Source organism: Aulonocara sp. 'chitande type north' Nkhata Bay, linkage group LG11 (assembly GCF_057382095.1).
Source record: "Aulonocara sp. 'chitande type north' Nkhata Bay isolate Kocher_YH1m ecotype deep benthic linkage group LG11, A_spYH_male_GT1.1, whole genome shotgun sequence".
Classification (NCBI taxonomy): domain Eukaryota; kingdom Metazoa; phylum Chordata; class Actinopteri; order Cichliformes; family Cichlidae; genus Aulonocara; species Aulonocara sp. 'chitande type north' Nkhata Bay.
Window position 1 is genome coordinate 31,108,490 of NC_141354.1, and position 25,776 is coordinate 31,134,265.

The 25,776-nt window shown below is 38.2% G+C and overlaps 4 protein-coding genes across 6 annotated transcripts in view; 1 reads left to right on the forward strand and 3 right to left on the reverse strand.

Moving 5' to 3' along the window:
- Positions 1 to 11,111, reverse strand: tyrobp (transmembrane immune signaling adaptor TYROBP). The gene is made up of 7 exons (XM_086312117.1): positions 11,085 to 11,111; positions 10,222 to 10,293; positions 968 to 1,272; positions 835 to 855; positions 598 to 741; positions 430 to 497; positions 1 to 308 (listed from the first exon to the last, which is right to left on the reverse strand). The coding sequence occupies exons 3-7, from the start codon at positions 1,002 to 1,004 to the stop codon at positions 252 to 254; spliced, it is 327 nt and encodes a 108-aa protein (XP_086168243.1). The 5' UTR covers positions 1,005 to 1,272; positions 10,222 to 10,293; positions 11,085 to 11,111; the 3' UTR covers positions 1 to 251.
- Positions 3,657 to 10,293, reverse strand: hcst (hematopoietic cell signal transducer). Of its 2 annotated transcripts, XM_086312121.1 has the most exons (6): positions 10,222 to 10,280; positions 5,866 to 6,297; positions 5,299 to 5,378; positions 5,095 to 5,115; positions 4,748 to 4,882; positions 3,657 to 4,522 (listed from the first exon to the last, which is right to left on the reverse strand). In XM_086312121.1, the coding sequence occupies exons 3-6, from the start codon at positions 5,351 to 5,353 to the stop codon at positions 4,479 to 4,481; spliced, it is 255 nt and encodes an 84-aa protein (XP_086168247.1). In that variant the 5' UTR covers positions 5,354 to 5,378; positions 5,866 to 6,297; positions 10,222 to 10,280; the 3' UTR covers positions 3,657 to 4,478. The 2 variants fall into 2 exon arrangements, with proteins under 2 accessions (XP_086168247.1, XP_086168248.1); XM_086312122.1 differs by lacking the exon at positions 5,866 to 6,297 and having other exon boundaries at positions 10,222 to 10,293.
- nfkbid (nuclear factor of kappa light polypeptide gene enhancer in B-cells inhibitor, delta) lies at positions 11,089 to 19,537 on the forward strand. The gene is made up of 12 exons (XM_086312116.1): positions 11,089 to 11,390; positions 14,791 to 14,927; positions 15,025 to 15,058; positions 15,281 to 15,465; positions 15,553 to 15,722; positions 16,251 to 16,356; positions 16,447 to 16,593; positions 16,694 to 16,745; positions 16,828 to 16,985; positions 17,207 to 17,323; positions 17,467 to 17,631; positions 17,730 to 19,537. Exons 1-12 carry the CDS (start codon positions 11,222 to 11,224, stop codon positions 17,799 to 17,801), a joined length of 1,512 nt encoding a protein of 503 aa, XP_086168242.1. The 5' UTR covers positions 11,089 to 11,221; the 3' UTR covers positions 17,802 to 19,537.
- LOC147319456 (FXYD domain-containing ion transport regulator 6-like) overlaps positions 18,178 to 25,776 on the reverse strand; it is a 13,306-nt gene continuing 5,707 nt past the window's right edge. The window contains exons 1-6 of one of the 2 annotated variants that reach the window (XM_086312120.1): positions 22,874 to 22,904; positions 21,995 to 22,775; positions 21,694 to 21,849; positions 20,870 to 20,905; positions 19,911 to 19,948; positions 18,178 to 19,807 (exon numbers count right to left, since the gene is read on the reverse strand). In XM_086312120.1, coding sequence (XP_086168246.1) covers positions 19,788 to 19,807; positions 19,911 to 19,948; positions 20,870 to 20,905; positions 21,694 to 21,848 — 249 coding nt within the window. In that variant the 5' untranslated portion in view covers position 21,849; positions 21,995 to 22,775; positions 22,874 to 22,904 and the 3' untranslated portion in view covers positions 18,178 to 19,787. Of the gene's footprint in view, positions 19,808 to 19,910; positions 19,949 to 20,869; positions 20,906 to 21,693; positions 21,850 to 21,994; positions 22,776 to 22,873; positions 22,905 to 22,986; positions 23,025 to 23,102; positions 23,140 to 24,598; positions 24,674 to 25,776 lie in introns of those variants that run through there. The other variant, XM_086312119.1, reaches the window with a different exon arrangement.

Genomic DNA, 25,776 nt, shown 5'->3' on the forward strand with positions numbered 1-25,776 from the left:
TAAAATGTAGTTTCATTTATTATTAGTTAGATACAAATACATATCATAAAACAGCCTAAAACAGGAACGTGAAGCAGCAACGATTACATTTAGTGCCAGGCAGTACTCACTGAATACAACATCAATCAATTAATGCAGAATAAACAAATTATTTGCGAGTAAATGTGACAAATCTTAGTTTATATTTTACATTGTGGAGCTAATTACAAACAGGACACTGTCAGCACTTTGATACTTTTTATGTTATTCAGTCATTTCCTATAGTGCCGAAGTTCACTGTAAACATCTGACTGGACTCCATGTAACTCCTACAGAAAAGTCAAATCAATGCATCATTGTAATACGTATAATATACATTATATGTATTGTTTTGTTTCAAGTGTGTTTTTAGTTAGTCATTTTTTATTTTTAAAAGAGTCTATACATCACCTGGTATGGAGATTCTGTGACCTCTGTTGCCATTTTCTTTGAAATTGATGATGGTACACTTCTTTTGCCTGATAGGAGATTTAGAAGTGTCAGGTTAATGCCCATTTGGCATAACACCACTAGGCAAACATACACATGTAAAGAAAGGCACACGAATACAGTGCTCACCACTGTGTGATTCCCATTCCCTCTTTCTCCTCTGATGAGTTGCAAAGCAAAATACAGAAATAGTGATGAAGATGGTCAAGATGATGTCAGAGGCAATAATGCCTATTACAGATTCCATGTTTATCAGGTAACAGGAACCACATTCTGTTAAAACAAAAAAAACCCCAACAACATATGATTGAAATACAAAAGCCAAACACACACATCATACACGAGCAAAGAGTTGAAGCTAGATACCTTGCTGTCCTTCTGATGAGCCTGCGAGAAAAAGAATAAACGAACCTCAGGTTATAAAAAGAATCGAGGGTAGTCCTGTGTTCCTTTGCTACCATTGCTATAGATGTTCAAAACCAAAGTATACGCTACTCACCAAACAACGAACCCACAATACAGAGAGCATCAGACATCTTCTAAAGTTTTTGGTTTCTGGTCTAAGAGGAAATGAGACAAGGAGGGTGAGAGCCTCCGGTCCTTCTGTTCTCTTTCGCTAGGCTCTCGCACCTAGATATCGAAAGGTAGAAGGGTTCTCTGGTAAAGGGCTGTCCACAGGGAGCGTTGTCAGGGTGTCAGGATTCGTGAGCATATGACTCTGATAGCAGGAGGAGAAGTGAGTCCACTCAGAGAAGAGGAAGCTGGTGGTTCTGTTTTTGCCACATTTCTGTGAGGAATGCTGCTCTATAAAAAGAAAATATTTGACTTTAATCCTTTAATTTATTTTAATTTTAATTTTTAGCGATGTTTTCATAAAAATAAAATCTAGGCTAGGCAAAGATAAGGAGCTGTGTGAGGTCAGTTTCATTACACCTTCAGTTTCTGCAGAAATACGTGTGATGGTATCTCTGTATAGAGCGTTTCCGCATGACCTGTGGTTTAGTGCGAGCGGTTGGCCACAGTAAGAGCTACCTAGTCTCTGAGCCGCTTTAAAACCACCGGTTTATCTATAAGTCGGGTGTACTGTCTGTAAAAATGAAAGCTTCACTGTTATTGTCAAGCAGATTCCCACATTTAACCAAATATACACATTACTGTTCCCGTAGTAATTAAGAGGGTTAGTAGCAACTGGGTGCTGCGTTTCAGGACACCCAGTGATATATTGAGCACAAATTCAGAATCAGTGAGTGTATGAACATTAAAACAAGACTTGTGTTTTTCATGTTTTCAGTATCACTATTTTGCAAGACAAATTCAAGCATTTTGACTGTTTCTGATAATTATCAGTGAAACATCCTTGAAGTTTTGTATTTACTTTCACTTTACAGATTTAAGAACATAGTGTGAGTGTCTAACATGAAGGCATTGAAACAGAGGGAGAACTAAGTTAGGTGTTGAGTGGGGAGAGCAATTACTGGGGAAAAGGTGAACACTGAATTTGCAGTCTTATTTGCAGGAGGAGAGCATGGAGCTCTGAGGAGGGTAGCCAAAACTTGAGCTGCACACGAGTTACGCGGTGTCATGTCAGAAACTGAAGGCACAAGGAAATCAAGGCAAGTAAAGAGCATAGACATAAAGATACGAAGCAATGAGGCCTGGTTACCACCATGAGGTAGCTGACAAACTGGCGGAGAGTGGATGACTGCGCTTAGCTATTGCCTCGCTGATTGCTGTCAATGGATGGGAGGTGAGCAAAACATGGAGGTGTTGACTTAATATGATCCAATATAGCATGGAGCTAGCTTGCGTGATTTGAGAGGAATGCCTCTGGCAGCAAGCCCTGGTGCATACTTGGGGTTTGGTCTTCTCAGCCGATCCCCGTAGCAGCGCTGTCCATCAGCGGTCCTTAGTAATGCTTCCAGAGTCCAGGTCCAAACATGTCGACAACTTTCGGTTTGACCATTGGATAGCCGGTGGTATCCGGTGCTAAGGCTTACTTTGGCTCCCAGGGAGGTGCAGAAGGTCTTCCAGACCTCTGAAGTGAACTGAGGACCTCTGTCAGAGACCTTATGGAGTCTGTGGAGTCTGAAAACATGAGCCACAAAGAGCTTGGTGTTTTCGGAGGCAGAGGAGAGTTTGTCCAGAGAGACAAAATGGCCTGACTTGGAGAACCTGTCAACTGCAGGGAGAATTACGGACTGGAGGAAACGGGCTCGCTGGTAGCAAAGTCTAAAGTTATATGTGACCAAGGTCTATGGGGGTGGTTAGTGGTTGAAGTAAACCTGATGGTCATTGATGGTCATTGAGTGCTGCTTTTGTTTTGTGCACTGGTGGAACAGGCAACTTTATAGCCTTTAACATCACTTTGTAGAGTTCCCCACCAAAAGTAATGTCTGATAAATGGGGGTGACAGGTGACATGTGAGCCCAATGAAGTGGAGACATAGCGATGATCAGGTGGCTCAGAGCATAAACCTGAACTGATGTCTTATTAGGTGACACTCTTGACCTTTATTCAATTACTTAGAAATTAATTACTTGGAAGACTGTTTTTAAAATATAAAACAAAATAAATAAAATATAAAATATAAAAATAATTTCAAATACACTTTTTTACACAAACACAGATTAACAGGGAAATGTTGCGTTGTGTAACATTTTCTGTTAATTAACAAAGAAACAGGCAGCAAGGCATATTTGCTACATATCACCGGAAGTTTAGCTTTAAAAGTTGACATCATCCACAAAACTGTGAAAGTAAATGACTCACAAGGTAATAAGAGACGGTTGAAAGGAGACACTGTACATCAATCAAGCACACTGTGTACTTGAGATCAGACACATAAGTAAAGAGATATGAAATCACTTTGGTTAGCATTTTTCATTCTGTGTTTGCCTGAAAGGACAAAGTGGAGCCATGTTAACCACACAGCGGAACCACGCTCCAAATCTAATCATGTCCTACATGTTTGAAATCTAATCAGGTCTTAAATGTCAGCTACAGAATGACCAAGTAGATGAAAGCGAGAAACAAACAGAAAGTAATGAGCAACCGAACAATCTGTGAAGCTATACAATGTAGAAAAACAAGACTAAGTTAACTGGCTAAAAACCATATAAATGTGTTCTGTGAACATGTCTGAAGATGAAATATTCCTCCATCTTTAAAAAAGAAAAACTTACCAGACACAAGAATGTTTTAGCTTTCTTTTATTAATGTGCTAAAGTGGACATTTTTTTAGCATTACTTTTTATACATTTTACAGTTTGTAAATATAATATGAACATTTGCACATCTCCATGTCCCGTTAAACTATTTCGATAGTTTGCATTAAATTAACATTAAATAACACTGCTGAAAAATATTAAAGGAAGATTTAAACCACACATCTGATGTCCGTGAATAAAATACTCAAGTTGGAATCCTTGTATATTATTTTTTGTAATCAAAATGCTGTAACAATGCTTTGAGGGCTGTTTATACAAAATCAGAGCAAAAATTAAAGTTAAGATTGCTCAAATGTTTCCTTGATCGTTTTTAACAGTGTATTTGAATGTTAACCATATGCAATTATTATTATCACACACAATTAATATTATTAAAATGCAGTACTATTGTAGGGTCCTTATTTTACAATAAACAGTACCTTGAGGCAACTGTTGCTGTGAAATGGTACTATAAAGATAAAACTGGACTGCCTTTTTCAAAGTCTCTACTAAATAAACTGAAACACATCTTATCTAACTTTGTAACATATTTAAAATCACAGTCCACATTGTATGAGTATGAAATCCCATTTATGAGACTCTTTTATTTATTTTTTGTAGTATGAATTAACAGGTTGAAGTCTAAGAAGTAAGATATAAAATGTGTAAAACAATGTGTTCAACTTAAAATGTAATAGTTAAAGATTTTTTTGTATAATTAATTTTCAGAGGAGATTTCTTTAAAAAAGGTAAACAGTTTTCTACAAGAAAGTTGAAAGTGTTTTCATGCCCTGCACCATCCTTTTAGCTCTTGCAGTTGGCCCGGACATTCATATACACTTTGTGAGCTGTGAAGAAATCAGACAAGAGACAGCACAATGGAGAAAAGCTATTAGTTGAAAGTATACACTTGATGCTAAAATCACACATAACAGAAGAAGTCAGTTTGATGAATATAGTGAAAATATAGTTGAGAAACAGTCTTATAGGTGAATATGAAAGAAAAAAAGAAATCCAATGTGATAAAATAAAAGGGCTCCCAGGGACCGGCGAGCCCTTCACCGTCATCTTACCATTATCTATCTTTTGACGCCGGAAACTGGCACATCGGTATGTTACAACGACAATAATAAGGGTCAGCACCACATCTGCACAGATGATGCCTGCTATTGTTCCTGGCTCAATCCTGTAGCAAGACACTGTGCTGTCTGGTAAATACAAAAAGTGAGAAACAGACAGTTAGACAGAAATGGAGTGGGAAGAAAGAAAAAAACCCAAGAGATGTAGAGAAAAACTGAGTCATCACGACTGGTTGCCTAGTTCTACATTTACTTTTATTTGTATTTTTTTTCTCAACATTAAGATTCATTTTTTTTAAATGCATTTAGGAAGTTGACACATCGTCTTTTTTGATACTTACCAGCAAGTGCTGGAGCAAGGCCTTAGAGAAAGAAAGGGAACAAAGAGGGATATGTTAGTTGAAACTTACTTTAAGTTCCTCTAACAAGTCAGTTAAGTTTCCGTCGTGCACAGCAGCTTGTGGTTTTACTTTCCTGTGTGAGACCACCTTCATTTTGAGTGTGTGTACAAAAAGAAAAGAGAAATACTATTAAATCATCCTTACTGAAAAAAAGACCAAATAGGACAACGGTGAGGAATTTGTTATTTGCCATCGCCATGAAGGTCAGCTCAGTTATGTTCTATCTGAAAGACAAGAAGAGACCAAACATTGTCCTATATTACATGTTCCAAAGATGTGGAGAATAAAGTTCATGTTACAGTATCCATTCTTCGAATTTTGATACATTTTAATTTTTGTATTAAGGACAGAACATCTGAAATGTCTCAGAACTGTAGGCTTGACCTCTTTTGTATACTCTACATCACAACGAGACATGATGGACTGTGTGGGTAGTTACAAAGCGATAGAGATAAAATTAGTAAATGAAAAATTCAGAAAATGTTAACATATGTCTAAATCATTACAATTATTTAAAAAAAAACCCAAAAAAACCTAAAAGATTTAGTTCAAGCAACTGCATTTCATATGCAAACATTTCCTGTTCACAACTTTATAAATCCAACCTTTCCTCGAATAATCTAACCGAATAAAAACATTCTGACAGATTAAATCTTTAAAATTGAAAATGATGATGAAGAGAAAGTAAATGGGAGTCCAAAAAAACCGTACCTTCTCTGGTTTGCTGATCTGCCTTCTGCTATCCAAAACATGGTGTGACTTGCTATTCGTTTTCTCCTCTGACATCTCTGACGTCAAACTTTCTAACTTCCTTTGGTGGGCTGAAGCACCGTCTGCAAGCTTGTCTCCACTACAGATTATTTAATAACAGCTGAGCTCTGACAGAGTGAATCTGTATTTAATGGAGTACAACATTGTTTCCAAAAAACCCACAATATATCCAATGTTGAAAGGAAGAATGTGGGAATCAGTTTTATTTATTTACTACAGTCCATTGCTGCTGTTAGCTGTTGTAGCTGCTGAATGTGGTTTTGGGTTTCTGTTTTTTTCAAATGTTGTTGCTGTCAGCGTTCACACTGACAGAAACTGTGGGTTGTTAAATGTCACCACTGCTGATGCTTACAACATAACTCTTGGCTACTCCTAAAATCCAGAAAAGAAAAAAGAAAAGAAAAGTTATATTTTATTTAATATGTATATAATCGTAAAATGATATTTCAGGATTCATTTGAATAACTAAACTGTAATAAATACATTTCACTGAAACCCTTCTTCCAGCAATTCAGATTTTGACTTTTGTAAAATTCTTTGTTTACACATTTTATCCAGTGGTTGCAAAATAAATCTTGTATTTTGTTCAGCGCGGTTTGACTTCGGTTTCGGTTCAGGTCAGCAATATTGCACTGCCACCTGCTATATTCTAGCTGTACAACAGCAGAGGGAGCTGCAGGCCTTCTCATAGAATAACCAAGCTCATCTGTTAGACCAAAGATCAATAAATAAGCAGAAAACATAAAGGAGAAATAGCAGGACTAAACACTTAAATTGAAGTAAAACAGTTAAAAGACCACAGAAAAATAAAGGTGCACATTGATGCACACATGGCTAGGACTGCTTTCTTGCTGTCTCTTCTGTAAACAAGCTTTGTAGCCACAAAAGCAGTGAATGTATAACCTGTGGGTGAGGTTAGTTACCTTATAGAGGATTGTGAAAAGCACAGAGTACTGCTTTTACCACATCTATAATGTTAGAAGGTGAAAAAAACACTTCCCTGTTTTATTTAATTTAGCATTACATTTCTTCATTGATATTTATTATTGGTCTGAAATTGGTACTTCCACTTTTTCCTTCTATTCTAATTAACATCCATCCATTCTCTTCTGCTTATCCAATTCATGGTTGATTTGAATGGGCAATTATCCAAATGATCCCAATGGGCAATTTGGAATCACCAATTAATCTAATCCAAGTAATTTCTAGATTTTGGACTGAGGAAACCAGAGTAACCAGAGTATGGGGGGAACATGCCAGCAGACTCAGAACCTTCTTGATGTGAAGCAACATATAATATAATAAAACAACATAGTTCAACATTTGAGTCTTAAAATACTTTGGGTTTGTTGGTTACTATTTTAGTAAAGCAATCCACTAGCCACTTCATTAGGTACACTTTGCTAGTATCAGGTTGGACCTCCTTTTGCCTTCAGAAGTGCTCTAATTATTCATGACACTGATTCAACAAGCTAGAAACATTCCTGAGAGATTTTGGTCCATATTGACATGATAACATCACACGGTTGCTGCAGATTTTGTTAGCTGCAAATCCATAATGACCATTTGAGAAAAGTGAACTCATTCTCATGATCAATAAACTAGTTTGAGATCATTTATGCTTTGTGACATAGTGTATTTTCCTGCTCCAAGCAGCCATCAGAAGATGGGTACAGCAGTCATTAAGGTAAGCAAAAATACTCAGGTTATGCTGTGGTGTTTAAACAGTGTCTATGTGTGTGCCAAGAAAACAACCTCAGCATCATTACACCAACACCACCCACCAGAACGACTGATACAAAGCAGGATGGTGGTGACCCCGCCATCAAAATGTTGCAGCAGAAATCGCAGGCAATGTTTTTACAGTTTTCTGTTGTCCATGTTCGGTGAGCCTGTGTAACCTGTAGCCTCAGTTTCCTGTTCTTAGCTGTGTGAGTGGCACCCTGTGTGGTCTTCTGCTGTTGCAGCCCATCTGCTTTAAGATTCGACATGTGTGTTCAGAGATGCTCTTCTGTAGCTCAGTTGAAAACTGTTGTGATTTGATTTACTTTCGCCACTGACCTCTGGCATGAACAACACATGTTCACTACCACTCACTGGACATGTTCTTTTTTTGGACCATTCTCTGTAAACCCTAGAGATGGTTGTGTGGGAAAATCCCAGTGCATCAGCAGTTTCTGAAATACTCAGATCAGTCAGTATGGCACCAGCGACTGTGCCATAGTCAGCGTCATTTAAGTCACTTACCTTCCCCATTCTTATGCTCAGTATTAACTTCAGACAATCTTGACCATGTCCATGTCACTGAGTTGCTTTTGTGTGATTGGCTAATTTTGATATTTGTATTAATGAGCAGGTGATTTGGGTGTAACTAATATTGTGGCCACTGAGTGTATATCTATTATGCTTAGCATTAAAGATATTATTCAGCAAATTAACTACAGATTCTCATTATCCTTTAAATAGCCTCCTTAAGAAGAATACTGTTATTTGTAGACACTTATCTCTTCTGAATATGTGAAGATAAGGGGACATCAAAGAACTGCCATATCTTTGATGGTTACATAGTTACTGTGACTTAATCTAATAACATAAGTATGACTAAGAAAGTAAGTTAAAATCTTTAAAATCCCCATGACTTTAAATAGTTTAAAAAAATACTTTTAACATAATTTTGGAGCCCTGTAAATAGTTGCTACCAAAACATGAGAAGAAGTCCCCAGAGGTTGATTGTTTACCCTGAAAAGATTCTCTGAAGAATGATGCATAACTTTCTCTGAAAGAAGCTTATTAGTTTTCTTTCTTACTAGGAAAAGTGTAGCTGAGCGTGTGGCAGACCTGAGGTATTTCCAGTAGTTATGTGTACAGGTATACTGGCATTAGCAGAGCAAATGTGGGATGTAGAATATAGATCAAACCATCTGGAGAATTTACTGAGAGGTGGAGCCAGAACTCTCGGTTAGGCTTTGGGCTGGGCTGTGGATGACCACAGCCTGATATACTAAACACAGAAAACATCTTGTGTAGTTTCCCTTCTTTTATCTGCCCTTTCAAGTCTGAGTTGTTCCTTGAACTAAACAGAGCTTTCAGCAACAAAAAGTCATCAGGGTCCAGAGTCATCTAATAGAATGAAGACTAAACTTGGGACTGCTGCACAGACAGTTAAAGCTGGATGGGCTTATTGTTAAACTGTGTCCACTGTATGCATTAACTATGCCTACTGGATATAAACTAAACATCTGAAGATATATATCTATAGTATATAGATAAGTAAATATTTCCAACACGGTATATATTTGTATTATAATCACTAGACGGTACAGTCCTTGTTCTTTGTATCTGACTTTCTTCCATTCATTGTTTTTGATCCTTTCTGCTTCTTTCTTCTTTTTCTAAATGGAAAAAACCTAAATCACAGAATTCTCACACATACAAGAGATGCAAAAGCTTGAAGTTTACCCATTACATTCATTTTCAGCTTGCCATTTACAGTTTTGGATCTGACTAGAGTAGGTCTGCATGATTCACAGATTAAAATAATCCTTATTTATGTTATCTTATTCCTTTACATATTTCATACTGCACTCCGAGGTTCAACCTTTGTCTTAAACTGGCTTTTTCACCTCTGTCTTCAAGGTCACCCTCTCTTTAAGCTGATTTTCTTCTGATTAGCTTCCCTTTGCATACAAAAGGTTTGAATAGCAAGTGAGCATGACTGCTGTATTTACAGACAATGATAATCATATTAAGGACGCCCACTCAGACTGAGAATAATACAGAAAACCACAGACTTCAGGACAGCCTGAAGACTGCACTTTTTGCTCAATTATTTGAGAATTGTTTAATATGAATTCCCACAATGGGAACATGTATGACAGGGCGAGCATTAGGGTCACTATAAGATTTTGTGATGAATGTACAGGTCACAAGCCCTAGTCCTGAATATATGGAAGTGTGTATTTAGTCCTCTTGGTAGGTTCATATCTGAGAGCATATTTACAGCAAGCACACAAATGGAATATCCAAACCTTTCAAAAATAACTAAACCCACAGCTAAATATCTGATGAGACACATTTTTCCTTTAACATTGTTTAGTAGCACTTTTTCACAATTACACATTCTTTAAATATATATTCTAAACTCTTTTTTCCACTTGTTTACATCTTTCTGCATTATTATGTTGTTCAGCCTCTCTCTGTGTTGTCTGACAATTGTTTATGGAGAAAGTAGGCAAAAAAAAAAAAAACCCTAAACATATATATTAGTCATTTGGCAAAAAACAAAAAACAACTCACCACCAAGTTGGATGTTTTGATGTTGTTTTTCTCTTTAGGTGACACAGAGATTCCCGTAAGACTTTATCTATACTGGTAACAAAGATAAGAGAAAGATAATATGTTTACATGGAGTTTACATACAGTCCACAAAGAAGAGCTGGAAAGGAAGGTCTGGGCATCTCTATTGACACTGCGGGCAGCAGAATGGCAGAAAATTGATATTTTAAATCATAATAAATACCCTGTTCACTGTAAGCTGAGATCACATTTTTTGGCTATAAAAACAAACTTGATAGGAGTTCATTATCTTTAGAACTTTATATAAGTCATAATAACAGTAGGTTGAGATAACGTGTTACTATATTTCTTTAGTTTTCTATCAAACGTTGTTTTGCATCAGCGCAATGTTGAAAATTTCAGATCACTTATCTCTTTGCCAGTTACTACTTTAACATTTAGGCACTTGTACTTTTGCGATCACTTCCACGACCTTTTTGATTCCACACATCTAAAACTACCAACTTGAGATGAGCTTTTGAAACATGACATAAGTGTCATTATAAACTGTACTACAAAACAGTCAAGGAGTTCCAGCTTGTTTAGGCTTTCAGCGCAACGTAAAAACTAATGTATTTCGCCGTCACTCACTTTTGTCCTCAAAATGTACTTCAAGTATTAAAAGCGAACGTACTCTATAAGCAGAATGTCTGATTGTGTTTATTGTTAGCCTACTACGAGACTGGACAACCCATTACTCATTCCTGAGGCGGTTTAGTCGTTCAGCTGGTGCAGGGTGAAGTAATGGTAACCATTTATAAATAAACGCTCTTCTGTCCGAAACAGCGCCTAAATATAAACAACTCTTTATTCACTTGTCATACCTTTTGCTCGCATAACTCACAGCTCGTTCTCACACTTTTATTTTTTTCTTTTTTTTCTTTCTGCTTTTCACGCTTTGCCCTCCCTCCTCGTGCTCGAGGGCGTGACCACAGCTGGGGGTTGAGGGGAAAGGGACTGCATGCTCTGTGTGGAGCACTATCACAACAAGAAAACAAGCCAGACAGACTACAGCGTGGCAGAGCGTCAGAGATCCCTCGGTCATCCCTCATTGAAAAGGTTGGCGAGCAAGCGGACGATCTGTCGAAGACTTCACAGCAAAACAGTTTCTGACATGCACTTTGATAAATGTGAGTACGTTTGTGCTTTTGATGCGGCAGATTAGAAGCCTGATCATGTGAATAGTTTGACTGTGATGACGACACCGCTAACTCATTACTTTGTATGTTTTTCGGGTTTTTATATAGACAGGGATGGTGAAGCTGTTTCTCTTTTTTGTGTTGTGCGTGTGTGTGTTAGAGTTTAATTACAATGAGGTGTCATTTAAAAGCTTACGTCGACACAGACCTCCTATGTCATCAACAGGACAGGACACATCTGATAGGGTTTTCTATGAATTTTAATCGGGATGCTGCCTCCTAAACGTGGCAGGAATCGCTCTTTTTCAGCTCCTGGTGTGCTTTTATAGTCAGACTATGTTTGCCACGCTATGCCAATAGGGGGATGTGTTTTTGATATGAATAGAGTACAGTGAGTTCAGTCATTTCACTGGTGCTTTCATGCACTAGCCTTCCTCTTGGCTTGGTTTTTCATATATGACATCACAGTTCGGGTGAATCCAACAAGCAGGACATCATTTGGGGAAACCCTAATACACCTCCACCCATGCTAGTATGTTTTCATTTCCCCATTTTATGATTAGTGCCAGACAGGCAGGCTGTGTGACGTGACAGCATCTTGTTTGCTTAAGCTTATTTGTTTATGGTCTCCCTTAAAAAACAAGCAGAACGATTACATATTCAGCTCTGCTAAACCACAAAATGAGGAAACTGGCTGTATGCTTCTTTCTTTTCACCGAGCATAGAGCCAAAAGAGAAAGGTCGTCGGAATCCCCAACCGCCCACTCACATGACTCAATGTCCAGGGGTTTCCACAAAACCTATTTGAATATAGCACAGTCTAGCCCAGAGCTGCGTGGGGGTTAGATTAGTGTAAGCCCAAATGTATGTGCATGCGTGGGTCCCCCAGGCCATTTCCTGGCGTCTGGCAGCCTACAGGGCAACTTCGATCAACTGGTGGCATCTTTTCAGAGATACTTTTAAACAGAGAATATGCACTTATATTGCAGCATTACATCACCGGGCCAAAAGTGACATTTTGATATAAAGTTAAAATGAGTCAGGATTGAGTAACCTATAGTAACACCTTTTGAACTTGAAAATGAAACTTGCGGCCCTGAAATGTACAGACTGATGTCATGTATTCTCATTAAGTGACCTTTATTGTGTGCTGGGGGGGGGGGGGGGGGGCGGCATATGACACACAGCACCATGAGCTTATTGTCAAGGACTGGTTTTTAAGTGGAAGTGAGATTATTGTTTCTTTTTTTCCTCCTGCTTTGAGAAGAAGCGACACAGCTTGCCAACAGAGATCTACAATCTTTTCTTTCTTTTTTTTCTTTTTTCATCTCAGTGGTCGAATTTGCATTTTTTTTCCGGAAGCGCACACTCCGTGTGTTTGCTTTGGTGAACAGGGCTGTGTTGTCCCTGTAAGGCTTAATATTCATAAAGTAAAAGCTAACAAACAACAACAACAACAACAACAACACAAACCCCAAACAAAACAAAACAGAGACGTGACAAAAGAGCAGACTTCTTGTGCTCTACCTTCCAGACATGGTTCAATAGAAAGCACAAGGCAACTACACGTGTTGAGGTGACAAGCCTGTGACACACCAAGGCAGGAAGATGTGGTTTGCCATTGTGTAGCGTAACGGAGCGGTACTACAGGAAGATGTCATAGAAAATAAGCAGTGGTTATCCCATACTACAGCCTTTCTGATTAATCTGTCTTTTTTGCTTGGCCACATTATCTGTGTTCCTAATGGAGGAGGTTTTGCATAGTTTTGTCTTTTGTACCGCAGTTCCACAGACAGGGTGGAAATATCACTTTATCTTACACATGTGGGGTGAAGTTTTTGAGGAAACAACCTGTGTGGTCACAACATCTCAGCTGGAAACATCTGAATTCTGTTTTGTAATATTTGTTTCCTATTTTTCTGATTTCCTTTACCTGTTCAGTGGAAATGATACTTTAGTATCAGAAAGGGAAAACACACTCACTGCATAATGGACTTGATGTGAATGTATGTGAAAGGTGAGCGTGGAGAAAATGAGATGTGATGAGAGTTGTACAGCTTGTGATTCATTTGATAAATGAATCATAAGCTCACGACTCACTTTATATTTCTTATTCTGATGCTTTCATACCTTTTAAGCTTCATTTATATCAGTGATAATTATATCATTAGGCTGGTTGACAGTTAACCCTCAACAAATCAAAGCCAAGTGGCACATAGACTCCATAGAGTACACAGTGAGAGTAAATCCACTTCTGCAGACATAAAAAGGCTGTCTGTGATCAGACTTCATTTATTCGTTTAAAGGTTTAACTTTTTGATAAGCTAAGTTTTAATGGCTGTAAACAAGTTTGTCCTTTTGTTGGAAAACATTTCAAATTGATATTTCCAGACATGAAACGCTCATTGCATTCATTCATTAGTGGATTAACAGAAAAAAAAAAGAGGCAGGTATTCAAGCGTTCTCTGCTTTCATTTTTCAAATCTCAAAATTTGCATCTTCACCCTATTTTAGATCTTTGTAAAGTAAGTCTGTAAGAAACAAGAAAAAGAAAATGTATCTTTGGCTGTAGAAAACCTTTCGATACTCCAAGACATTCTAGACGAAAGCAAACAAATGACTAGTGATGATTAAACATTGCCTCTGATATCGATTAAATGTCACCAGTATATAGTCATGTGATTAAAGAAGTAAAAAGGCAACAGATAGAGAACATGTATCTAAAATTTACATTTTGTTGTCATTTATGTACATTTGAATAAATTTAAAAACATGAATCACGCAGAAAAAAAGAAAAGAAAAGTACGCTCATGCCCATACACTTACCACACCTTAAAATCAGTGAAGTTGGAATCAGGTTCCAATCATTAGTCTCGCTTGTGTAACAAGTTGAACCTCTGGGTCTGTTGTTCTCATCTCCCTCCATTAGGCCAAGGTCTAAAGAGCTCTCTAATAGAGGTATCTAAACACAAAAAAAGGTTGTGGATCCCTGTAACTGGGATGAGATTTAAGAAGTCTCAAATTTGTCCTTAATTGCACCCTTCGCTAAATTGAGGCTACACGATTTGATGGTCCAAAAATGCTACCAAGGAATCACAGGGTCTGCAGGTGACTCTTCTGTTTGTGTCTAAGTGCATCTACAGAAACAAAGACATTCAAATTTGACCTGCATTTGGACACATATAGGCATAGCTAGGCAAACCTTTAGGATCATTATGGTGTATACAGCTGGTCACGGGGACAGTAGACAAGGAAGGAACCTCACACCAACTGTGAAGCAAGGTGGTTGGAATATCATGATTTGGGCTTGCTCAACCGCTCTAAGGACTGAGGAGGCTTGCCAGTAATATGTTGAAAAATTGAGCAATTTCCATATTACTTACTTTCCCAGCGCCAAAAGAGAAGCCGTGTTGCACACTGCCCACAGTGAAAAAACTCTTGGAGCAGAAGAGAAGACGCGAGACGTCCTCTGTGCCACCCTGCTGCCCGACAACCAGCACAAGTCCTGTTCCTCCAGCTACTGTTACAGTAAGCCAGCACATATAGTACCTGTGCATCTCATCAAATTTTACATTATCAGGATTTGATTGTTCACAGTTTTTCCTGCTTCTTCTTCTTTTTGCAGCAATTGCCTCCATCAGAACCATTTTCCTGTACAGGTAAGGACTGGGCAGCTTCTGTTAAAGACTAAATGCAAAAAACTTTGGATGTGTAGGCATTAATAAGCATTTTTCTTATTAACACTGACCTCAACTATTGCAAAAACTATTGCAAATGATTGCAACACAGAGAGTAGAGAATCAACCAAAAGTATATCAGAGATCTTGTTATTTAAGTAATTTTATCTTTTCAGTGATAAAAAGAAGTTTTCTTCTTTCTAGGTGCAGCAAGTAGCTACTCAGACATGGCAGTGAGCTATGAGCAGTGGGCCCCAGCTCCTGAGTCACTCAGTTTCTATGGCAACCAACCAGGAACCAGCTTTACCACAACCTACAGCCACACAATGACACCTGAATACACACAGCAACCAGTCCATCCATTTGTGGAAACAATGTCCCAGCCATATGTAAGTGTTAGCCTTTGTTTGCAGACTTTGCAAGTTTGATAATCCTATCTTGAGTTTGTTGAGTAAAATCTGCATTCCTTTGCACAGGACTGCCTGGGGGCTCTCTCAGATTCTTCCTGGTCACTTCTGGACCCAAGCCAGACCACACAGCTGACTTTCAGTTCAACAATGGATGCCACCAAGCTCGAGGAAGCCAGAATGCTGCTTAGCAGGATGGACTACAGCAGAACTACCTGCCAGGATGAAGACGGAGACACGTGAGTGATCATGAGTGTGTTAGTGGGGAGTGTTTGGTTTATACCGGCTATTGAGATTTAAAGCAGAGAATAAAAGTCAATTTGCCAGTGGGAAATGTGGACTGAGGTTTCAATTTTAAGTTCTAGCCTGCATTACAAACATTAAAATACAAGTAAGTGTTAATTCTTCTAGATATTTTGCAATGCAGTGCGTGTTCACTTTCTGGACCCACGCAAACCCCCGCTGATAACTTTATTGCGCTCTTTGAACACGAGTACACAATTTATTTACTTTCCTACAGTTTCGTTTTCAGTCGTGAGCTCAAAGTGAGAACCCATTTGGTAATCCTAGACAGATGAATAAAGAAAAAAAACTAAATATGAAAATGAGTCAGCCACTCATGCTCAGTGACAATTACAATCTTACAAATTCTATTCCTTGTCACAAGTGAACTCGTGAGAGAAAATAGAGTGAAATTGGCTGTGGGGATTACCACAATTATGTAGTCTCATTCATAACTAATTTGTGATGTGTTCTTTCTCTATCAGCATCCTGCACATCTACACTGCCAAGGGACTGAGAGAGTGTGCCTATGCTGCTGCGGAGAGGCTGAGGGATGTAGGGAGACTTGATGCAAAAGAACACAAGGGAAAGGTATGAACAAAAAAAAAAAACATCATTCAGTTTGATTGTTGTTGACATGGTCTCTTAAAATACATGTGTATACTACCTGTGCTTGTGCAGACTGCTTTACTGGTGGCAGTGACGGCAAACCAGGCAGACATTGTCCAAGATCTGCTGTCTTTGGGAGCGGACATCAACGCCTGTGACGTTAATGGACAAACCGCTCTTCATCTGGCTTCCCACTATGGATTCCCAGGGGTTCTGCGGGTAAAGCTACAGTAACTACTAAATGACTTTGGCATGACTTAAAAAACAAAACAAGCAAAGATAAGAGTGAGGAGATCTAATCAGCGATCTGTTTCTGCAGGCGATTCTGTCGAGCAGGCCGGCCGTCAACCTGGAGGCCCGCAATTTTGAAGGTAAAATAACATCTTTGCTTTTAGCTCCAACTCCAACATATTTACTGGAACCCCTAAAAGATATATATTTTCTTTGTCTCAGGGATGACCCCTCTGCACTGTGCAGCCATTTCTCACAGTGTCACGGTGAAGGCTTTGTCTACCAATGGGCATGCAGATGTTAATCTTCAGACCAAAGCTATGGAGAAGCTCTCCTGTGTGCAGATGCTACTTGATGCAGGGGCATCCCTTCTCAGTCAGGTAGGTCAACTGTGAAGTTCAACACAGTAAGGCCTGTACTTCAAGGCAGAATTTTAAGCTACCTGGGGTTTTATCTAACCAAGATGTCGTCATGCTGCCAACCATTCCCCTCTTTGTTCTCTCTTTTGTTTTCTCCTTGTTGCTTGACGCTTTTTAGCGGTTCTAGTCTGACTTGTGGTTTCATTATGTCTCTCCCATTACTTCCAATTCTCCAATTCCAGGAAATCAAAAGTAACAAGACTGTGCTGCATTTGGCTGTGAAGGAGGGGAACATTGATCTGGTGCGTTATCTGCTGAGCATTCCCCTGCCGAACATGAAAGACTTTGTCAATATGAAAGTGAGTCCCACACTGACAAGAAACTCAGAGCAGAATTTTATGCATACACGTGTTTATGCGCAAATACATAATGTGTAAGCGTACAGCTATAGCTGTCTGTGAACAGTCCGAGTTATGCGGCTTTTATATTTTTCCCCCCACAGGCTCACGGCCACACAGCTTTACACATGGCAGCCGGTCTCCATGGTAACCTCCACCAGGAGGTGATCCTGCAGTTGCTGCTGAGCAAAGGAGCTGATCCCAGCATCCGCAATCTGGAGAATGACCAGCCAGCTCACCTGCTGCAGAGCGGCCTGCTGGGAGAACAGGTAATCACCCATATCTTCACTTTTTTTTTTTCTTTCTTTTTTTTGTGATTGACTTGATTTTTCAGTTTACTTATATTAATTTATCTCCTAACTTGTAGCTCAAGCTCATGCTGAAGAAACGAAGTGCTTCCTCTCGTCGACGTATCGTGTCCTTGCAGGACCAGGAATGACTCAGATAATTTGTAGTCCCATTTTGGAGGGAATATGTCTTTAAGATAGTTCCTCTGTTGAGAAGGGGGGTTTACGTTTTATTTTGATGACACTCTGGGAGTATCCAGCCTATATATTGATGAGTAAACAAGACTACTTTGGTATATAAATCTCCAAATGCTGTGTAATTCACATTGCAATAGACAAAGGATGCTTTAATTCTAAAGCTTCAAATTTGCTTGGTATTTAGTTTCTGTAAAACTGTAGTGTTTTATTTATTTACTACTCTTAGGCAGAAGTATTCCTCTGTGAGTGAAGGATTTCATTCCGAAATGTGATATCTCTGTGAAGACTTTTCCACGAAACGCTGTTGCTAGAAATCAGGCATGCATTTGAAAGTTTTTAAGTAACATATTTATTTTTTTTAACATTTTGCAATGAAACAACAGAACTACAAAACATTAGCATTAGTTATTGGAAAAAAAAAGTAGTAGTCGAAGGTGGAGTAATATTTATTTTTCTGTTAGGCTAAACTCCCGGTTTTATGTTGATTTCTGTGAAATCGTGAAAATAAGCTCCAGGACAATGTCCCTGAAAGACCTCTTGTTGTCTCAAATCCCCCTCGTTGAAATATTATCATAATGATACAGTGAGTGATGGTTGTCATATCAATCAGTATGTGTGCTTCATGTGTGTTTGGAATGAGAATAATCTGTTGTACGATTGAACCTCCTTTCTGTATGCATCATACATATTTGTGTAACCTCAGGTGCACTTTCCTTTGTGGAAAAGGAAACTTTAAGGGTAAAACCTCTATGTTTTTAAAAATGATTGTGACAGACAATATGTTTTTTTTTTTCTTTGTCGAAGAGGCATTACATGAGTAAGTGTGGTGACAAATTGTCTGACTGACTGTACTTTTTACTCATGAGTCATGAGTGCGAGGACGATAACAGTGCTTAAATTCCATCAGGTTCTTTTGATCTTCGGGGTACCCTTTGAACAGTCCCGTTTACATTCAGCTTCAGAAATTAGCAGCATGGAAAATACAGCAACACATAAGAAGCTTGCACTTTTGTTTACACTCACAGTATTTATTTTTCAAGGCCAATTTCAACCAACCTTCACTGCAATGACAGTGAAACTTAATCACAGATTAAATGAGTGTAAACTGAGTGACAAGTAAGCCTCTCACTTATGTGTCATCCTTTATATTAGACACGCTGTAAATTCCTGTAAAGCACAAAGGAAATCTCACAACAAAACCACATAACATTTCTCATGAACATGCTTTTCATTTGCTACACTCTTGCTTCACATGAGAATAATTTCTGACATTCTTATAACAAGAGTAGATGGGATCCATTTGAAAGTAGTCTCCCTTTTAGCCTTTACAGGGAATTGAATACTGTTGCTTTAGAACTGAATCAGCTCTGACTGTTATATTTGTAAAGGTAACCTCAAAATGAATGTTGACTTTTCATTTATTTCATTTTGCAAATTTTGATTTGTTATGATTCGGTTTTTCCATCGATTGGTTTACCAGCTGGATCTGCTGTTTGAAAGATCCTGCGCAGGAGAAAAAAAAAAAGGAATAAATCATAAAGACGAATGTTAAACTGGCTCAATGAATGCAGTTTCAATTGCTGTACACATGATGGACACATTTCTAATTTTGTAATCATGCTCTTGATTTTATTGTTTTATAACAGTAAAAGATGTAGAAGAGAAACCACACCCATTTCCTGTGTTTGATGTGAACATTGAGTGTCCTTGTCATTTCTTTTTCATCTTAAACACTACACAGAGTAATCTACAGACAGATGTTTTGCAGCTTTGCCAAATAATATGGGATGAGGTCAGGTTGTATAAGAAAACCCTGTTTATCAATCACCCATCAGAGGTATGTTATCCATAAGAGGAGTGGCCACCAACACAGCTGATCTACTTGTATCTATTTGCTAGCATGGGCTTCTGTTTTTGTTTTCAAGCTTGTGCTGTAATGCCTATACAGTTGGAGGAGGTACTGCAAAAGAAAAGGAAATAAGTCAGAGAGAATAATGGAAAAATAGCAAAGTTTTAACGCACACAGTCACTCTAAACAGTTCCATCTAGATAAATGAAATTACCTTCTGTCTTTGGGATTTGAGTACCAGATGAGCTGGAACTGCAATTAGAAAAACAAAGGAGGAAATTAGTCAAGAGGTGACTTCAAAATTAAATTCATCAATAATTCCAATAAAAACATACTCGTGCGGTTCGAATACTGTGGCAACAACTTCAACTTGACGTGTTTCCATTATCGGGGTTGCAATATCAGGTAGATCTAGATGCAGTTGAAGCCACAGGCTTCTAAGTGTAACTATAGACCAATATGCAGCTTTTGCCCCATTTAAACAGCAGCTCTCGCCTTTCTTCCAGTCTTACTATACAAGCAGCATGCAACAATCTGAGAATCGACACTGCCCATTCACTACCAACACAGGAAGAGTGATGCGTCCATTCAGAAATGCTTACTATGCGCATGTGATTTGCCACATCTGTGTAATCTTATAAATGTGTTGGAAGTGTGTGTGCAAAGAGCAGAATAGGGGCATTTTGAGAAGAGGCATCCAGTGCAGGGATAGGGGGGGAGGAAATGTAGGATATATAAATATATATATTTTTTTTTATTTAAAAAAAGATGGCAAATTCATACAACATGCACAGGGGGGATCATCTGCTAAACTCTTACTTGGATGAGGATTTTACACATTTTGTGAATTTTTTACCTGTTTGAGGAATGATAGATGAGTTACCAAAACAATATTTTTATATTGATATATGTTACAAAGCCTTTGCATTACATATATATTTTTACAGATATTTTAAAGTCTAAACTTACTCAGGGCTATTAATATGCCAGAGACAAACATAATGACAGCAAGGATAACCCCTGTTGTCCGCAATGTCTCATAATCTAAAAGGAACAAAAACCACACACGAAACACTTATAGGAATTTATTGTGTATTTAAAGAATGCTATCAGTAGAAATACAACACTCATTTGGCTTTGATCTTTGAAATGAATAAACAACATAAATCTTACCATATTCGAAGTCGCTTTGGTCTGGAAACACTGTTTCTGCAAAGAAAGAGTGTCAAGTTATAAACCACATTTTAAAAGTGTTTATTTGGCCACAACAGTAATGGGATCATTACAAAGCTTTTTAATGCACTACAAGGGAAAGCAAGCTTTTCAGCTTCCCAGTGTGCAGAATTGGCTCCACAACTCCTCAGGAGTATTTTTCCCCCTTGACTGCAGCATCTTGGCTCAGCAGAAAAAATGGGTTAGAAGCCAGCAGCAGGATACAGAGGTGTCATCCCAGCAGCAGAGGATAAAAAGATCTTAAATTGAGTTAAACAAGAACTTGAAGTTAGGAAGATATTTTAAAAAAAAGATTAATAATAATAAACTAAAATAAGCAATTTAAGGAGTCCACCCCTCATCAACATAGTGACTTTTTAGAAACATAAACGAGCAAGCCCGTGCTAAGCAATTAAGATGTCTGGATGCCAATAATGCAGCTTGCATATTGCGGAACCCTCAGTTTCTCAGCAAGTGGCTGAGCAGACAGTTTTTCTTCCCACAGGTTTCCCCCTTCCACAAAATCCGAGAACTGTTTTAGAGAAGTACTTAATATTTGATCTGTCCATTCCAGCGGGGACATTTACTCAGGAACTCCCTGTGTTATGACACTCCGTGCATCAGCAGCTAAACTGTTTCCCACAACTCTAGCAAACAATGCAGCAATGGAACAGCATAAACATAGGTGTGAAAATGAAAGCAGTGATTTCAATTTGTTCCTGATCTGCAAAATAACTTTTTGTACGCGTTTCATTTCAACAGGAAAAACAAACAAAGAAACAAACCTGTGGTGTCCATGGCTGCAGTGCAGAGGTGAAGATGAGCTCAGGTGCTGGTTTGCAGTGTTGGACTGGATGCGAAAAGTGGGAGCAGCATAGCACAGCAGGGAGAACAATAAACTCAGGCGGGTCCCTCTGGTGGTTATGGTGAAACACTGCATGCTAACCGAGTGGTGCAAAATGAAAAAAAAAAAAAAAAAAAAAAAGGCAGCAGGGCTGCCCCACACTGTTAATGATCCAGCCAAAGTTAAAACAAATATCTAATTTTATAATTGGTAGGCTTGGTAATTATCCTGTCTTCTACTACCTGCTAAGGACCCCAGCCTTGTGTTGTGTCTAAGTTTGTGGTGGAGAGTTGCTGTTATTTTCTGAGTAGCATCATTTTGTTTCAGCAATCATATGTAACCGTTAACTTTCTGCTATAGAGTATATAAGCTTGCACGCATAAAACCCCAGCTCCTGCCTCACATTGTCTTTTGTGCAGTGCAGTCATCCCATTGCTGCAACTCCAGGGAGGAAAAAAAAAAAAACAGCCTACATCTGCAGCTTTTATGTTCACTGAGGCTGGCAGACTCATACTGGTACAAAACCTGCCAATAAACAGCACTGAACACAGAAACAGGCAAAATTAAAGCCTTTTTTTCAAAAAGAAAAAGAAAAAACTCCAAAAGCTGCAAAACGCGGCATAAATCACTCTGCACACACTGCTGGTTGTTACTACTGCATGTGTAACTGAGCTGGCTGCAGTGTCAGCAGAATCAGGGGTGCGGTGTGGTACAGTACAGTTCACTGGTTTAAATTTGCAGTGGCGCCAAATTAAATAAACACGCATAAAAACGTAAAACATCGTGTCAAACATTTGCTTTATTATCCTGCATCGAAGTGAAAATCTCAAAAATACAAACGATAACAACACTATCGCCATCATATAATGTTGGCACAATATCTACTACCATGGAAAGGAGATAAAAACATAAAAAAGGAGAACTGTAACATTATGTAACTGTAGATAGCTTCATGTGTTCGTGGAAAGATTGTCTGCCGCTGACGTAGTATTTGCTGCCACCTAATGGCAACATTCAGCAAAACTGCAGAAGAGGTAAAGGATTCAGTTCAACTTAACAGAAATTATTTATTTTTGAGCTTCACTTTAAAGGTGATTCACACATGTTTGCAGGATACTTACCAGTTGTGCATCTATGTCTGTTAAACTGTGGAAAGAGTCTTATGTTACTACATGGTCAGTAGGAAAAAAAAATAAAAAAAGAATAATCATTATATAAGAAAGGAACCATTTACCTCTTCGAACACCTGGTTCCCCATCAGGACCCCTGGGTCTGAAAACATAACAAAACAGAATTACATTAAAAAAACTGATCGTGTGCATCCAGAATGAAAAATGTTTATTTACTTACCTTGGGTTGTCTCTCTTTGAACAGGTACACTTTCGGCCTGTTAGTTAAAAAAAAAAATTAGACAGAATCACAAGTAAAAGAATTACACAGGGCTGGTATCAACAACACTATGCTTTTCTACAAAAAGCACAGAAGCAAATGTTAAGAGAATTTATACAAACACAGCAGTCAGCTTTGTACCCTTAAGTATTAAAGGAGGGAGACTGCTCCAAGCCTTGATAGATACATTAATTCACTTTCAAGCTCATTTTCATAAGCACGTCTGGGCTGCAAGCCTAGGAAGGCCTTATAAGCTTCCAACTACTTGGACTGAACCCAAGACTATATTCATCCACCAAAATCCCCCCAAATATTTGGTTGCTTAACTAAAAATACATGTGGCGGTGCGCTGGATAACTTCAGGCTAGTAGAATTAGTCGTGCATGGTACGTGCAAGCCAAGAGTGCTCAGCTCGCTTTAAAAAATAAATAAATTACAATTTAGCGATCAGTTTGCTTTTAATCTCAATGAGGCAGAGATGAGATGATACAGTTTTTTATTATCCTTCTTAAATCTCTTCTGTCAAGCTGCAGCACTTAGAAAATATCTGAAAAATTATTAAGCCTGTGACCTACGTATCGCAAACTGTGAGTGCCTTGAAACCTATCTTTTATTCAATAATTCTGACAAATTATATCTATCTATATATATACACATATACATACATACACACATACACATATATACATATACACACATATATATACACATATACATATACACACATATATATACATATACACACACATATATATACACACATATACATATACACACATACATATACATATACACACATATATATACATATACATATACACACATATATATATATACATATACATATACACACACACACACACACACACACACGTGTGTAGGTGCATTTTATGTATATTCTGAAATGTCATTGAAGATTTTATTTTCTATTCAATTAAAAAAATCTGTACTTTTCTTAAACAAATGGCATAAACGTCTTTGGTTAGCCTCTCTGTTTAAAGGACTCATCAATGACTGCTATTTCTATGTATAATTTCATAACTCATATACTAAATACTAAAACAAAAACTTTCACAAAGTGCACTTGGAAGCCCACTCTGCTTTTTACAAACAGAGGCAGGCAGAGAGTGTGGCCGAGCATGTGAGTGCCACTGAATAATTTATTGGCAGGTTTTGGTTTCAGGGCTCCGAGTGGCAACAGCAGCATGTGCTGGCAGGTTAGAGGAGGACCCTTGGAAAGACACTGACTTCAGATATAAAGGCCAAATTGCTGTGATGCAAGGAGCATAAATGTGTTGAGACTGCACCAGAAGCATCTGTGTGGCTCCCTCCGAGACCTCTGAGGGAAACAGGGGGGCTGTGAGGTGAGTTTGCGCACACAGGGAATACAATCCGCTTACACTTTTGCGTTTACACATTTGCACTCTTGCTGTGTCTTTAGACGGCCATGCACTTACTGACAATGATTGCGATGCCCAGGAAGAACAGCACCACTGCAAAAACCAGCCCACCAATTCTCAGAGATTCATAATCTGAAATAACAAAAAACAAAAAAACTAAAAACACTTTGTAGTGTTTGCAGATTTACATGATGTAACGTTTGAAGTCTTCAGTCTGGAAGCAAGGCGTGAGACAAACAGCAGAGAGCGAGAGAACATCAAAAGAAGAAAGGTCTGTCTAATATAGGTATATTTTAATTATACCTGACATCATTTTGAGTATTGTTAATTAGTAATTATCTGTATTTATTTGTATATAGTACATGTACATTCATTTCATGGTTTAGTAAAATGTGTTAAAATCTTTAGTAATAAATATCAACTGAAAAAACATTTTGATCACAAGTTTATTTTGTTGTTAAAAAGAACAAAAACACTTATTACGGTACATTGTACATGTATTCAAACTGCTATGGATTTAAATAGTTATTACCTGTTACTCTAATGCAATTAAAGTCATAAAAAATAATGCAACTATAGTCAAACAGTATCCCATGCCAACATCATCACTTTGAACTTCAGATAAATCTATTAACCTAGAAGCAGAGGTTTTAATGGCACTTTCTCTTGTTGCCAATACGAACTATGATTCTTACAAGTGTAGTGTGTAACTTCTAAGGCTTTTTCTCAATTTTTGACTATTTCATTAAAAACTTTGATCATTCTTAATTTCATGGCAGCAACGCATCTAAAAAAAAAAAAAAGGTTGGGTTCCACAGAAACCTTCTCTTGGCCAAACCGTTATGTGATCAAATCGAATTTTCAATTCTTTTTGGAAAACATGGATGCCATGCCCGCTGGCTAAAGAGGACAGGTATGAAACATCTGGATTGGTATCAGTGCTCAGTTCGAAAGCTTGAATCTCTGATTCTATTACACTCATTGTAAAAGAGCCTGTCACAAAATGAGAAATACAGTCAACAAGTCCCAGGACTGTTTAGCTGCTAGAATCCCATGTCAACAACATTCCTCTCCCAAAGGTCTGGCAACTGGTCTGCTCGATTCCCAGATGTTTCCCTGCTGTTGAAAGAAGAGGGGATGCTGCACGTTGGTAACATCATGTCCCCGTCCCAACTTTTTTTGAGACGTGTTGCTGCCTTCAAATTCAAAATGAGTAAATAAAATTTTATTTGAAT

Coding starts and splice junctions, on each gene's coding strand:
- nfkbid (XM_086312116.1), top strand. CDS start 11,222: ATGCTCTGTGTGGAGCACTATCACAACAAGAAAACAAGCCAGACAGAC. Junction 15,059..15,280: donor AGAACCATTTTCCTGTACAG/GTAAGGACTGGG, acceptor TCTTCTTTCTAG/GTGCAGCAAGTAGCTACTCA. Junction 15,466..15,552: donor AAACAATGTCCCAGCCATAT/GTAAGTGTTAGC, acceptor TCCTTTGCACAG/GACTGCCTGGGGGCTCTCTC.
- hcst (XM_086312122.1), bottom strand. CDS start 5,353: ATGGCGATGGCAAATAACAAATTCCTCACCGTTGTCCTATTTGGTCTT. Junction 5,116..5,298: donor CCTATTTGGTCTTTTTTTCA/GTAAGGATGATT, acceptor TCTTTCTCTAAG/GCCTTGCTCCAGCACTTGCT. Junction 4,883..5,094: donor CCTTGCTCCAGCACTTGCTG/GTAAGTATCAAA, acceptor TGTATTTACCAG/ACAGCACAGTGTCTTGCTAC.
- tyrobp (XM_086312117.1), bottom strand. CDS start 1,004: ATGTCTGATGCTCTCTGTATTGTGGGTTCGTTGTTTG. Junction 856..967: donor TATTGTGGGTTCGTTGTTTG/GTGAGTAGCGTA, acceptor TTTTTCTCGCAG/GCTCATCAGAAGGACAGCAA. Junction 742..834: donor CTCATCAGAAGGACAGCAAG/GTATCTAGCTTC, acceptor TTGTTTTAACAG/AATGTGGTTCCTGTTACCTG.